This window comes from Pantherophis guttatus, chromosome 1 (assembly GCF_059756535.1).
Source record: "Pantherophis guttatus breed Tessera chromosome 1, ASM5975653v1, whole genome shotgun sequence".
Lineage (NCBI taxonomy): Eukaryota > Metazoa > Chordata > Lepidosauria > Squamata > Colubridae > Pantherophis > Pantherophis guttatus.
The window spans coordinates 327,145,609-327,160,714 of record NC_142063.1 but is presented as its reverse complement, the minus strand read 5'-3'; the positions used below and the strand labels follow the sequence as shown (position 1 = coordinate 327,160,714).

Below are 15,106 nucleotides of genomic sequence, written 5' to 3'. Positions count from 1 at the left end.
GTAAAATAATCCCTGGAACTTGGAAGCTGCTGAAGGATACTAGGGCCACTGCAGTCTCTTTGAAGTCTCATTGGCCACTGCAGTCTCTCCTCCATTAGTTAGACATGTGGGAAACAGGCACGAAACATTTGGCATCCAGTTGTGTGTGGTGGTGACTGTACTGTAGTTTCTGCCATGCAAGAGTTTAATTTTGCATAGCCTAGTTCAGGGGTCTGCAACCTTAAATACTCAGAGAGCCATTTGGACCCATTTCCTACAGAAAAAAAAACACCAGGAGCCTCAAAACCTGGGTGGGTGTGGCCAACTCAATGTCACTCACTTCCACTGGTCACATGACCCCCCCCCCCCAGCCATGCCTACCCAGCTGGTCATTAGGGCAGAGAACCAGTTGTTAAAAAACACCGGGAACCACAAAATCCTTTTGACATCTCTCTCTCCCCCCCTCCCTCCCCCCCTCCCTCTCTATGTCTCTCTCTCTCTCCCTCTTTCTGTATCTCCCTTGTCTCTGCCCTGGCCGCTTCTCCGTCCCCCACTGTAGCCCATACCTTCTCAGGCCAGACGAGGAGTGACTGGGAGGGAAGGGCGAGGGGCGGGGCCAGCCAGTGTTGGGATCACCTGACAGGGAGCCACAGCAGAGGACTCAAAGAGCCACATGCGGCTTCGAAGCCGTAGGCTGCTGACCCCTGGCCTAGTTTCAGGTCCTGTTAAAAGCAAACATTCAAACACCAAGAGTTTGGGATGTATTGAAGGTTAACAGCAAAATAATATGCGCCATCAGGGTCCCAAGACACCCGATTAATGCAAAGTGCTGCTTATCATTAATCCTTTTTATTAATATACTCACCTCTTTGAGCGGGTGGTTAGGAGGGTGGGTGAACAAGCTCTGAAGAAGGAATATGCCTCCTAACTTCAACTGACCTTGCCTCCACATCTTGGTTTGTCAGCTTTACCCATAATCTTCTGCAGAATGCCATGCAATGCCAGTAATACTGATGTTCTACAGATGCATTGTGATTGCAACTTCTAAGGTTGCAACATCTAAGGACTGCAACATCTTAGTCCAGTATTTTGCTTCTCTGTAGAGACAGACGCATCGCCTGCCATTACTCCTCACAACTGGGTATTTAAAGGCATGGTGCCTCAAAGATAATCTTGAGCCTCAAGGCTGATAGCCTTTAATCTAAAGCAGTGTTTCCTTGGAAGCTTGAAGATGGGTGGACTTCAACTCCAGAATTCTGGGAGTTGAAGCCCACCCATCTTCAAGCTACCAAGGTTGAGAAACACTGATCTAAAGCATGGTGGCTCCAATTCAGTGTTTTGGGGCTAAGCACGTGCCATGTAGAAAACCATTTTCTAACTTCCTTTTAATCACTGGATGATCCTTGTCGCAGTGTTTGAAATTAAGGACAATACATCTTCCTGTTTACTTTCTTCGTGCCAGAATCATTCTACCTCCATCTCTTTTGTAGCTTGCTCCCTTCGTCTTGTTCATTTTAATGTTAATATTTATGCTTTTATTTTTAATGTTTTACCTTGTTTCTCTACTGTTGAGAAGCTGCACAGTCATCTCTAGGCAAGATGGGGTGCATATAAATAATAAAATAAAACAAATCAGAAGCTTGTGTATCTCCCGTCACTTTGATTGTCCACTTCTGTAGTTCCAGCTCAAATTACCTTCATTTTTAAATATGGCGACCAGAGCCATACATAGATTTTCAGGTGTGGTCATGCCCTAGATTTATATAAGTGTGCTACAATGTTGACCATTTTTAATTCCTTCTTTATTTTTCCTAGTTGGAGCTTGTCATTCCCACAACAGTCATATACATCAGCCTCTTTGCCGAGGTACCCTTTATGACCCCAAGATAATTTTCCTGGTTAGTAACAAGACAGTGCAGACTCCAGCTGTGTTTATGAAAAATTAACGCAGAGTGTTTTGCCCCCAATGAATCCTTTTATACTTACTTGTTCTGCTGATCTCGGCTTGTATGTGCCTTTTCTTCCCCCCTCCCATTCCAATATCGGAAAGTTTCCCAGGACTCTTGAGAAACAGCAATGTCAAGAGAAGCTTCAACTTTGGTCAGAGGCCGCCCACCAGGTTGATTGTCAAGGATATCATGATCCTTCTGAGGATCAAATCCAGTATTTTCACTGGCAAGTATCAACACTCCTTCCCAAAGAGAAGAATAAGTACCATGTTTTCCCCAAAATAAGACCCTGTCTTATATTTTTTGAACCCTGAAATAAGAGCTTGGCCTTATTTTCGGGGAGGTCTTATTATTTTGGGACGCGTGGAGCAAGACGGGGCTCCTCTTGCCGTCTTACCTGATTTCCAGCTCTGTCTCCCTAATCCTAAACAGAGGAAATGGTGGGGAGCAGCTGTGCATGTGGTTAATATTTTCGGGGAGGGCTTATTTTCGGGGGAGGGCTTATTTTCGGGGAAACACAGTAGACAGAAGAAGGAGCCAGGTAGAGACTTCTGGACAAATAAGAATCCTGCAGTCAGAGTGGACTGATATCTCTCGCTTTTAAATAAAATTGTAAAGTCCAGCCCCGTGTATATAGTGGCTCCTGATTAGGGTATCACCATCATGCCTGACCCCATCTTGCTTGCCCTTTCCTAATTTATATCATGACCCTTTGTGAAATCTATACCTTGGGAAAAGCTTTGTTTTCCATGTTCCTGGAGATCAAAGAAGCTCAGACAGTGAGAAAGGGAGCAGGGGAGAGTTCGGGGAGCGCTCACAGTGACAGACTAGTAGCTACACCTCCCTCTTCCCTCTTCTACAGAAAAAAATGTATTTCCTCAACGAGAAGGGAAAACTGCTCCCAACAGGGCAGTCAACTGATGGAGAAACCAACCAGGAAGATCTTTGAGCCCAAACATCCCGCATTTAAAAACCAGATAGGTTGGGAACTTGATCCCTCTTTGGAAATTAGATGGCTTCTTCCAGGAATATTAATTTCTACTCTCTCCTGCTTGGAGTTAGAGGGTGGGTTAATACACAATTTGGGGGGGGGGAGGCTGGATCTAGGGAGGAAGCAGTACAGGCATTAGAAGAGGAAGATGGTGTTTGAAGTAACGGGGGCGGAGGGCAGTCCTTTTTCTCAGCCCCCCTCCCCGGATAGCAACAGTGACTCCCCGCCACCGTGTGGAGGGAGGGTCTTGATGGCAATCTGGTCTGAGGGTTCTCCCTTCCCACCAACCAGAAGACTGTTCCATTTGGCTCCCCCTGGGCCGAGCAGAATCCCTGAATATTATTTATTTTAAAGAGTCAACATTTATTGTGCAAGAAAAAAAAAAAGAAAAAGCCGAGAGACCAAAGGATTGCATCGCCTTTCAGAGAGAGACGGGCAGCAAAGGCAGCAGTGGATGTTGGCAAGGCAAGGAGTAACATTCCCCCAAGCAACCCATCAGGTGCAAGGACCTATTGCATACTCTGGCTCATTAACCAACCATGGCTCAGACACTCCCTTCTCTTGGCCTGCTTGACGGTGCCAGCCAGTCCCCAACCCCACTTTAATGGAGTAATGGCACCCAGCCTGCTCCGGCCAAGTCTCCTTCAACTATACAGAGTGACCCATAGGTGTACCACAAGCAGCCTTTCGTAAGAGCTCTCCCTCCAAAAGAAGAAAAAAAAAGAATAGATTCATCCCATTCTACAAGATGTCTGGTTTTCCTGTAAAACCATTCCTGGTCGTGCAGGTGGGCTTGTCCACTGAGAGGAAGAGCTAGAGAAGAGCCTGGGTGGGCAATGCAATCTAGCCATTTCAAGCCCAGAGAGAGCATCCCCGTAAATCTCTCCCCTTGGCTTGTAAGTGTTGGGTCCGGCCCGTTATGCAATCTCCTTGATCCTATGGATGTAGTTGTGCAGCTCCTCGGGCTCCTGCAAACCTATGTCTTGGCAGACCCACTCCAAGTCCTCTTCATCTGCTATAGGAATAGAATTATAGGCCAGTTCCTCAGAGGGCATGGTGGCAAAGGTAGTAAATTTGACCCGCTTACGCTTGGAAGTGGGAGAATTGAGAGGGTCTTCGTTCTGGTCCCTGGTGGAGCCCCCAGAAGAGCCATCCCCCCGCCCGTGAACCTGACTCTGCACACTGGTTTGCGAGGAGCCGCTGCTGTGGTGGTCACCATGGCAGCAGGTCTGCACGTTCTCCAGTGGGTTGCCTGGGCTCTCAGGCTGAGGAGAAAGATCATTCTGGGCCCGCAATGGTTGTCCATTACCCAAGAAGACCCAGTGGTGGGAGTGGTCCATGTTGGTTTGTCCTTCTGGCGGGATCCGTTTGTGCCGGTACTTGAGTACAAAGACAATACAATTAATAAGGAACACCAGAATGGCTAAACAGAAGACACCGAGCAGGGCATACATGCCTATTTCCAGGTCTGTGAGTCCTCGAGAGACTTGTACGTAGCCAGTGGGAATAGCTGGGAAGTCCTCCGTTGGGAGGATGACGCTGGGCGCCCAACTCTCCTGACTTGGCACCAGAGGCCACTCTACTTCCACCCGTGGTGTGGTGCGAGGCATACTCTTCTCCCGCCCAGGTCTGCTAGGAGTTTGGACAGGCTCATAGTCATAAGTAGGTTCCTCCTCAGAGCTGAAATGCACACGGACATTAGCCAATGTGGTGGCCAGCACACTCTTGCGTTTGGTCTTCTGGCAGCTCTCGCAGATCAGCAGGTCAGCTTTAATCAGCTCGCCGGACCCTTCCCCTTCAGCCCTCACTAGTGGGAAGGTCCGCTCGGGCACCACCGATACCACTGACTTGTCCTGGCTTGTCACCACCAGTGTGTAATCCTTTGGGTCATACAAAGAGAGGGGAGCAATTGTGCCATCACTGTACGACACCCAGAGACTGAGCAGAGCTTCCTATTTGGGGAAAAAACAAAAAACAAAATTGTTTGGAATCACTCATAAACTTTTGCACAAGAATGTATTTTTGGATCTCCTAGGACAGTGTTTGTCAACCTTGGAAGCTTGAAGATGGGTGGACTTCAACTCCCAGAATCCCCCAGCCAGCAGCGCTGGCTGGGGGATTCTGGGAGTTGAAGTCCACTCATCTTCAAGCTTCCAAGGTTGACAAACACTGTCCTAGGAGATCTCAAGTTACTTAGATCACAGACAGTATGTGACTTCTGGAGAATAGAACCTTGTAGTTATGGAGAACCCAGTTCAAAATGCATGCCTCCTCATTCCGTTCAATAGAAAATGATTTTCTGGTTTTTTTTAAAAAAAGTCTTGATTTAAGAACTCTCCTACCTTAGGAACTACAGAGCATTCCAGAATATCTTTCCTTCAGTTGATATATTTGGGCTGCCAGGACAGAAAGGTCATGAATAGTTGTCAAGCACAATTTCAGAAAAGCTTCTTTGCCAATACTGCTGGTCAAGGAAGACATAACAAGGCGTCCTTTGATCTCCCAGAACCTAGGACCCCCCGTTTCAAAACCACCACTCTCTATCAATCCGAATCCCCCAATTTCCACTGTTTTCATCCGTCTGCTTCTATGTTTTATCTAAAACCTTCTCCAGCCCGTCACCCTCCAGATATTCTGAAATGCAAATTCCCATCTCCCCATCTAGTGTACATTATAATCTGTCCTTTTTTCTCAAACCGGTCTCTCTTATGTCTGATTTATTCATACCCAGCCAGTCACAATATTCTCAATTTTCCATATTCACCCAATATGGAAAACCATACATTTGGATTAACGAAATGGTTGAAAAATCAAGGATTACCTGAATTTTGTAGGGCTTTTGAAACCTACATGGCTATTTATGTCAGCCTTGCTAGGGAGGGAACCTGGACATGGTATTCTTCTTCTGTGATTTCTATTTTATTTTATTTTTATTGGTTGCATCAAATATTTTGCAATGGCTTCATGTTTTCTTTTTGTACAGCTTACTCTGTAAACTGCTTGGAATCATTTAAAATATGTGATGTACTCTAGCAAACTATCAAATAAACGTTTACGAGGCTACGGAACTCTTGTAAAAAAAATTCCTTCCCTGGTAAGCTACCTTCTCCTATACACATGCAGCTGAGTCCACACAAGAATCTAAGCAACAACAACGTTAACTGATTAGAAAGCAATGATGGTTAAGCATGTCGTGTGAATGCAACTGCCAGATCTTTAACTGAGTTTGTTCACTTTATTGAGCAAACCAGGAGTGAAATGCTCCTGGTTCGGGCCGGATTGCCCAATCCGGTAGCGATGGCGGCGGGTGGTTCAGAGAACCAGTAAGAAAAATCCCTGGGGCCCCCATGCCCAGCTGAGCCACGCAATCATCAGAGGCTTTTAAAAAAAATATGTAAAAGCATTTTTTCTACAACCTCTTCGGCTGGAAAAATGCTTTTAAAAGTAAAAAAAAAAGCCTCTGATGATCGCGTGGCTCAGCTGGGATCGTCAGAGGCTTTTAAAAGCATTTTTTCTACAACCTCTTCAGCCGAAGAGGTTGTAGAAGAAAATGGTTTTAAAAGTTAAAAAAAAAGAAAAGTTGGCCATGCCCACCCGGTCACATTACCCCTCCCACCAAACCATGCCCACAGAACCGGTAGTAACAAATTTTACATTTCACTAGAGCAAACCCAAGGACATAATAATGTATTGTGAGAAGAATTTTGCTGCAATTTTCAGTGATTTTTTTTTAAAAAAACCCAGTAAAACCCAGTAAAACATATTTCTCTGAACCTTTTAAAGATTCAGCAATCTCTCCAATGAACTAGAGTTCCCCTTCCACATCAATGCACAGAAAAATTCAGTCCCCTGTTAGGGACATTTTTGAGAAGTGATTTGTTCAGACCAAGTTCCATCTTTCCTGTGGCATCCTGGTTCTCGGTCTACAGAGAATATTTTCAAGTGAAGCAACCTCTCTTCCCATGGGCCTCTCTCTGCAGTTTGAAGAGAACAGTTGGCCTTTTCTTTGGCCGTCTGTGAGAACGGGACCAATCCACTCCCTTGAACCTTGGGGGCTTCTGGGAACTACAACGTGAAAATACTTTCCTAAGAGTGGTCAACGTTACCTGCTTGGAGAAATTGAGAGTCTGCTGGGCTGTTGTCTTGGCCACAATGGTGTGGCTATTTCCAGGGCTGGCATGAAGGGAAAGGGAGAGGTTTGAGACCACCTGAGCTTTCAATTCCACAATGGTAACCTTCTCATCAACCACAGTCACTGATGTCTCACCAAGGACAGCTTCCATAAGTGGAGAAACTACCTGTAGAAAAAATGGATGCCCTTATTGATATAGAACTATGACTGAGGATTCACAGAATCATATTTTTTTTAAAATTTGAAAAGAACCCCATTAAAAGCATAAGAAGAGCACTAAATGGATATTTCTGGATTAAATGGAAGATCCTTCAAATTGAGCATTTTTTTTTCTAATTTAATGCAAATGTTGGTAGCATTAATTGGGAGCTGGAGACTGCAAACAATAGTGCTGAAGGGCAAATGTAGCACATAGACCTTATATAGCTACATCTCCCAAATCTCTTCTTATAAAAAAGTTGCTCCAATTTCACCATTTTTTAAAGTTGACTTATTTTCCAATAACCTCTTCAGATAATGGTAGACAACAATCAGGATGAAATAGACCCTGAAATCTCTCTCTTTTTTTAAAAAAAAAAACTTATCCTAGCCCAGAACCTGACATTTTTAGGCCCAGCAAGTGGAAGACAAACATATACTGATATTCTTAGAATCAAAACTTTCATTAAAAAAAAAAAAGAGTATGAAAGGAATAAAATATACCTTGCATTGCTCAACGATAAGCAAGGCTTCATATATACTGCAGCACAAAACATGCATACAAGTCTAATATTACTATCGTAACTTATTCGTATCATCTTTTTCCTGCACTGAATATGGGTTATCTCACACGAGGAATATGTTTTCTCTCTCTTTTTTTTTTAAAAAAGCAAGGAATACATTACAGGAAAAGAAATGCCCATGACAGAACAGCTTCTGAGGTTTTGTAATAGAGGTTCTGGATTTCAAAACTGCCTCCTGAGATCTATAGCCACATTTTCCATTTCTCCCTCTGGAACTGGGCTTCTCATAATAATAGAGCCAGTCCACAGATCATCACCCATTCATGATCTCTCCTTCACATAGACACACAGAAAGTTCTTCAAAGGATATTTTCTCAGCGGGAAGCACACTGACCTTGAGAAGCACGATCTTTGAAGATGACAGCCTGGGATTTTTGCTTAGGAAAGCAATACAATGTCAAAGACTGGAATTAATTGAAGTTACAGAGATTCCTGGCACAGAGTCAAACCCTGCTCAGAAATGTTCGGGGAGAAAATGCACAGGAGAGAGGCAAGGAGTGTGGGCGAGGAATGCAAAATGGAGGAAGAAAGGTACACAAAACTCTTCTTCGAAGCCTGCCTAAACTAAACCAACTACTATGTTGGCTAGGAACTGTGACCTTGATAATCTGACACTGCAATAGGTTGAGGGGTACTGCTTTAAATACACAGAACCACACACTGAATGGGTTATATACATTCATATCTGAATTCTCTGCGTAAGGATTCAATCAATCAATCAGAATAGAGCTGGAAGGGACCTTGGAGGTCTTCTAGTCCAGCCCCCTGCTGAAGCAGGAGAACCTATACTATTTCAGATAAGTGACTGTCCAGCCTCTTCTCTTCTTAAAAACCTCCAGTGATGGAGCGTCCATGATTTCTGAAGGCAAGCTGTTCCACTGGTTAGTTGTCCTCACTGTTAGGAAGTTTCTCCTCAATTCCAGGTTGCTTCTCTCCTTGATTAGTTTCCATTTTTTACATATTACATAATTAATTTGCATACTTAACATTACATATTATTATGTAATATGTCATTCCTACTCCCAAATTCATGTTCACTGGTTGCTAACTCCTTGAACCGACTCCACTGAAGATTCTATTAAAAAAAAATGGAAATGGAAATATGATGCTGGATTGCTATTCTTGCTCTAGAAAATAAAAAAGTAGAATAGGTTGGGAGGGAAAGGATTAGATAGTTTTGAAAACAGGACATTCACTTTCTTTGCCTCCAAATGCATGAGACAATAATAAGCAAAGGGTTTATCTGGATAGCTGCAAATTTATCCTTTCTTCACTTTTGCCATTACAACAGACAGCCTGCTCGGTCTGATGACAGCTTGTGGATCATTTCATGAAAATCCGATGGCATTTACTGGGATTTTGTGCATCCGAGGAATGACATCCATATCCATCCTTCCTTCCTTCTTCCCCCACCCTATACAACTAATATAATATATATATATATATATATTTTAGTTCAGCACTTGATTAGCTTTTACCTTGAACAAGGTAGCGCCCGGCTCCCTGCCAGCTAGGGTTTTGCTATTGACCATGTGTGCCACACGTGGATTGTCCACCTTCATGAAGTCACTGACCAGGTCTGTGACCTCCACCATCCACTCAGGCCCCAACATCGTGACCACCTGATCTGTGCCCTCTGAGGAGGTAGTGTGGAACTGGGTAAACACTTGCAGGGTGGAATGCTGGTACTGAAGGGTGCAACCCCTGCTTTGTCTCCGTTCTTCTTCCTCCTCCTCATCGTCACTCTCCCGTATGGACCTGTGAGAAGTTGAAGGACATCAGCATGGGAAAAGAATTTGGCTGGCAGCTTTGTTTTAATGCAAACTATTTTCCTTTTTTCTTCTGATCAATCTTTTTTTCTTTCTCAGATGGTCAGAAATCAGTTTCTTGACCTCCAAGAAAGACAACCATGAATTTAAGATAACTGCGCCTCTCCCCGCCAAATAAGAATTGCAGATAGACAAGAAAAGAAAGATAAACAAAAAATGACACCAAATGCCTACCTTCCTCATCTTGTCAAGCTGACATTGCCAACTGGAGCTAAAACCAATCCTGAGAATTATACCTCTATCCTAGCCGTGTCAAACTCGCGGCCCACGTGCTGGATTGTGTCACGCACTGGCCACGCCCCCCCCCCCGGTTTAGTGAAGGGGGAAAAGTCACGATACATCACATGATGACGTGACGACGTGAGTTTGACACCCCTGCCCTATCCCAAAGAAATGGATGGACATGATACACAGTATACAAGTGTGCATATCTGTACATATTCCTGTCATGAGCCAGACTCCTAAACATGGAGCCTCAAGGCAAGCAAAATTAATTTACACTAGCTGAATGGCTACCAATGATACTTAATTTTTTGTTTGTAAAATACGGTATCTCATTTACAAAGCTGGTTGATTGCTATCTATGTATTCTCCCTCACACACACACACACACACACACACACACACACACTAATACTCATCTTCACACAAGTCACAACACTGGCAAGTACATGAAGGGAGGGAATATGTAGGATGAAAATGCCAGAAGGGGGAGAAGAAGGGATGGGGAAATTGAGAGCCATCCAGAGTGCTCCACAGGTGTTACAAAATAAATTCACCAGGCAGTTTCTCTTCCCAAGCAACACTAATCTGAAGGTCTGCAGTCATTAGCATTTCTTGCCCATATGTTTATCTTCGTAACTTTCTCTATCCTTACCATCAAACTGAAGGGAATGCCCTGCCCAATTAATTAATCATTTGCGGGGGGGGGGGACATGTTGTCAGGTAGATAAGGTAATCACTCTGACCCCACCATGGTGTCATACAGCCAGCTGGATCTTGAAGATGATGGTATCACAACACCCAAAATAGAAAGGGCAATGTTTCCTGTCCTCGAAAGTGAATATTTCGAATCATGATCATGAATTGAATATTCTCATTTCACTGAACCATGCTTATTGCTTATACATTCGGCAGCTGTATGGAAAGTCTAGGGTAATAGCATAGCTCTCCCTATTGGCCACTCAAACATCTGCAGCAGACTTTCCCATTCTATTCCTTTCTGCATTACTGGAGTCATAGGAACCACATCATGCAAACCACTTAAAACACTAATCCCCAACCTTTTGGGCACCAGGGACCGGTTCTGTGGAGGGCAGTTTTTCCATGGATCTGGGGGTGGGGAGCAGGGGGAAGAGGCATGGTTTCACGTGCTACTTAGATCCCATGCCTGCACAGCTAGGGTTTTGCTTGCTTGCACAGCCTGGTTACTGGTGGGCACGGACTATTAATAAACCTCGGACCAGGGCTTGGGGACACCATATTTTAGGCATGTTCTATGCAGGAATCCAAATTAAATTCTTCTCTTCGCTATATAAGCCTTTTGAGGGAGATGGGCTGCTTAGAAATATTAATTATTACGAGCCTTGGTAGTACATATATTATATTAATACGAGCCTTGGTAGTACAGTGGTTTAATGCACCCTGTTATTAACACAGCTGCCTGCAATTTCTGCAGGTTCGAATCTTACCAGGCTCAAGGTTGACTCAGCCTTCCATCCTTTCTAAGGTAGGTTAAATGAGGACTCAGTTTGTGGGGGCAATAAGCTGACTTTGTATAAATATACAAAAGTATGAAGGCTATTGCTTAACGCATTGTAAGCTGCCCTGAGTCTCCGGAGAAGGGCGGCATATAAATCAAATTAAAAAAAAAAATTACCGTGTTTTCCCCAAAATAAGACATCCCCTGATAATAAGCCCAATTGGGCTTTTGAACGCATAGCAATAAGACGAAGTGCTTATTTCAGGGTTCAAAAAAATATAAGACAGGGTCTTATTTTCGGGGAAACATGGTAATTAACTAATTAAATATTCAAAAAGGGGGAATCACTATCTCTTTGGGTAATTAGTTCCACTGTTCAATTCCTCTCCCATGTAAGTTTCTTCCTAACATTCAGTTGAATTAACAGAATAACAGAAATGGAAGGAACCTTAGAGGTCTTTCTTCAAGCAAGAAATCCTATACTGTTTCAGACAAAGGGCTTTCCAATCTCTTCTTAAAAACCTCCATTGTTGGAGCATCCACAACCTCTGGAGGCAAGTCGTTCCAATGATTAATTGTTCTAACTCGCAGGAACTTTCTCCTTAGTTCTCTCCTTGATTAGTTTCCATCCATTGTTTCTTGTCCTGCCTTCTGGTGCTTTGGAGAATAGGTTGACCCTCTCTTCCTTGTGGCAGTCTCTTGGAACACTGCTCTCATGTTATCCCTAGTCCTTCTTTTCATTAAACTAGACATACCCAATTCTTGCAACCGTTCTTCATGTTTTAGCCTCCAGTCCACTAATCATCTTTATTGCTCTTCTCTACACTCTTTCTAGAGTTAATAATAATAATATAATAAGTTGGAAGGGACCCTGGAGGTCTTCTAGTCCAACCCACTGCCTAGGCAGGAAACCCTACACCACTTCAGACAAATGGTTATCCAACATCTTCTTAAAAACTTCCAGTGTTGGAACATTCACAACTTCTGGAGGCAAGTTGTTCCACTGATTAATTGTTCTAAATCTCTAGAGTCTCAACATCTTTTTTATATTGGGCGACCAAAACTGGATGCAATATTCCAAGTGTGATCTAACAGTTGGAATCTGCCATCTTAATATCCATGTTTCTGTGTCTGCCCTACGGTATGAGAGAGAATAGATAACTGTGAGAGATAATGTCCACGGAGGAGAAAGTGGTATGAAGGACTACAATGAGGCAGCAGCTTCTCAGGAAGGAGGAAGCACATTCCAACACGGGAAGTGGGGACACAAGAGGCAGCACAAGCCAGAGATAGATAGGAGACACAGAGAGTTTGGATAGCCACACCCTAGAATCTTCCAGGGTATATCCATTTGGCTGAGGGTAGTAAGGGTTGACTTTGGCAACGTTGATGTCCAGCTAAGTCCAAGAATGACATGGATCAGTTCAGCCAGAGTTTTGCTTGCACATAACTTAATCCTTACCATCCTCAGCCTAACAGATATAATACACCCTGGAGATTCTAGGACTTAACTATCTAAACTCTATTTCTTTGTCTGCTGTCCATCTATGGGTTGTGCTGCCTCTCATCTCTCCCCTTCCCCTTCTGGAATGTGCTTCCTCTTCGCTGGGAAGCTGCTGCCTCACCGGAGTCCTTCACACCACCTCCCTCTCCGTGGGGACCATCTCTCACGGTTTATCTATTCTCTGTCACCCCAGAGGGCAGACACAGAAACATGGATATTAAGATGGCAGATTCCAACTGAGTGTTAGGAAGAAACTTACATGGAAGAGTAATTGTGCCCGTGGAACTAATTACCCAGAGAGATACTGATTTTCTCTTTGTTGAATAAACCAGCTCACCTCCACAGGCGTCATCTCACACAATAACTGTCATATCCTCACTCGATCTTCTCCTTCCAAAGCTAAACCTACTCAGATGCTTCTATCTCTCTCGACTAAATTTCTATTCCACTAATCCTCCTCCTCTGAAGTTGTTCCAGTTTCTCTAAATTCTTGTTAAAAGTAACAGAGCCCAAAACTAGCCTACCTCCGATCAGGTAAGATGGGAACTCGCCATCCTTTCACTTGGCTGAGGCGTGGGTCAGACAGCTCAATATGAAGAGGGAGTTTGGGGACCCAAACAGTCATCTCCAAGAGGGCACTGAGGTGCTCATAGCTGAAGAAGACACCTGCATTCATGGACCCTCTAGACTCCTTGCCGCTCACAAAGACATAGTCACAGCTACTGGACACCTATAGAAAAATGGGGAGGAAAAAGAAGACATTCCACATTTTTATGGATTTTGAAGACTTTGAGGTAATTTTCAAAAAAATTACCATCAAACAAGGGACGGTTTCTGAACTGCCCTCTTACATGCCCTGCTGATTGTTTAAAAAACATTTGTGTCACGTCTGTAAGAAAGAGGGAAGGAGGAAAAAAAGAAGAGAAGATGGATACTTAAGTAAAGAAATAATAGCAACAGCACAGATTTACCGAAGTCTTTCTTGAACCTAATGACCAAATAAAAATAGAACCAGAAAAAGAAATGGTTTGGAAAAACATTTCCATTATAACTGATCAATATGCATATTGGCTAAAGTAAACAATGCCCTTCACTAGAGGGGCAGGCATTTAAGGATACTGCATAATTTCACATGCATTTGAACTCTAAAGTGGTTCAGTTAAGAGACCATTTTTATTATCGGCACGCTATAGCCTTTACTGTGGCAAATAAGCAGCTGAAAGCTGTCTACTCTGCATAGTCTGCTCCCTGAACTCTGCTGATTTATTTATGTCTTACCAAGTGAACATTTTGAATGTGAATGTTGTAGGAGGAAGGTCCTGGGGCAAACAATAATGAACCAGGCCCAAGAGGCACAATTTTGTCCCATCACCTGCACCCCAACTACTCAGTGGTGAAATCCAAATTTTTTTACTACCAGTTCTGTGGGCGTGGCTTGGTGGGTATGTTGTGGCTTGGTGGGTGTGGCAGGGGAAGGATACTGCAAACTCCCCATTCCCTCCCCACTCCTGGGGGTAGGATATTGCAAAATCTCCATTCCCAACCCACTCTGGGGCCAGCCAGAGGTGGTATTTGCCAGTTCTCCGAACTGCTCAAAATTTCCACTACTGGTTCTCCAGAACCGGTCAGAACCTGCTGGATTTCACACCTGCAACTGCTACTAAAAATGACTGACTATACAAGGTTTGTGCTCCAGTCAAAAAGGATTATTTTGATGGGATGCCAATCCTACTGAAGTTTTATAACCATTCAAAACCAAGTGATATGCATAAAACTTATAATAACTTATTAGAAGAGATCAGTAGGTATCTTGTAAGCACTTTGTGGAGTTGGGAATTGAAAACAGCAAATCCTTGCAGTTATGTTCCTATCAGAGATGGGTGCATCTCCTGTTCCTTCACCCAGGGATATTCTCTGAGGTTTTCCAGCTTGGCTTCAATGTATCTGTTGTGAGAGAGATGTCAAGAGCCAAAGATTCCTAGTGAAGAAATGACAATAATACTTGGCTTCAAGGCCATAGAATTTGTTGAAAATATGGGAAAGGGCAAGTGATGTTGTGGTCCGCCAGCAGCCTGTGGAGCTGGCAGCAGAATCAGACAGTGAGGAGGCTGGGGAGGACCATGGGCCAGTCCTGGAGTCTGGAGAAGGCTCGGATGAGGGCTCTGCTTCGGAGGCAGAGAAAGGGCCATCTGGGAGTTACGTGCTGTCTCCGGAGCCTCCAGAGTCGGACCACAGCAA

General features: G+C 43.9%; 1 protein-coding gene across 1 annotated transcript in view; it reads right to left on the bottom strand.

The window, feature by feature from the left end:
• Nucleotides 1-1,780: 1,780 nt before the first annotated feature.
• Nucleotides 1,781-15,106, bottom strand: part of TMEM132E (transmembrane protein 132E) — a 277,104-nt gene continuing 263,778 nt past the window's right edge. Inside the window, exons 7-10 of the mRNA XM_034420955.3 lie at nucleotides 13,393-13,598; nucleotides 9,312-9,591; nucleotides 7,026-7,217; nucleotides 1,781-4,871 (exon numbers count right to left, since the gene is read on the bottom strand). Of these exons, the coding sequence (XP_034276846.1) occupies nucleotides 3,837-4,871; nucleotides 7,026-7,217; nucleotides 9,312-9,591; nucleotides 13,393-13,598 (1,713 nt within the window). The 3' untranslated portion in view covers nucleotides 1,781-3,836. The remainder of the gene's footprint in view (nucleotides 4,872-7,025; nucleotides 7,218-9,311; nucleotides 9,592-13,392; nucleotides 13,599-15,106) is intronic.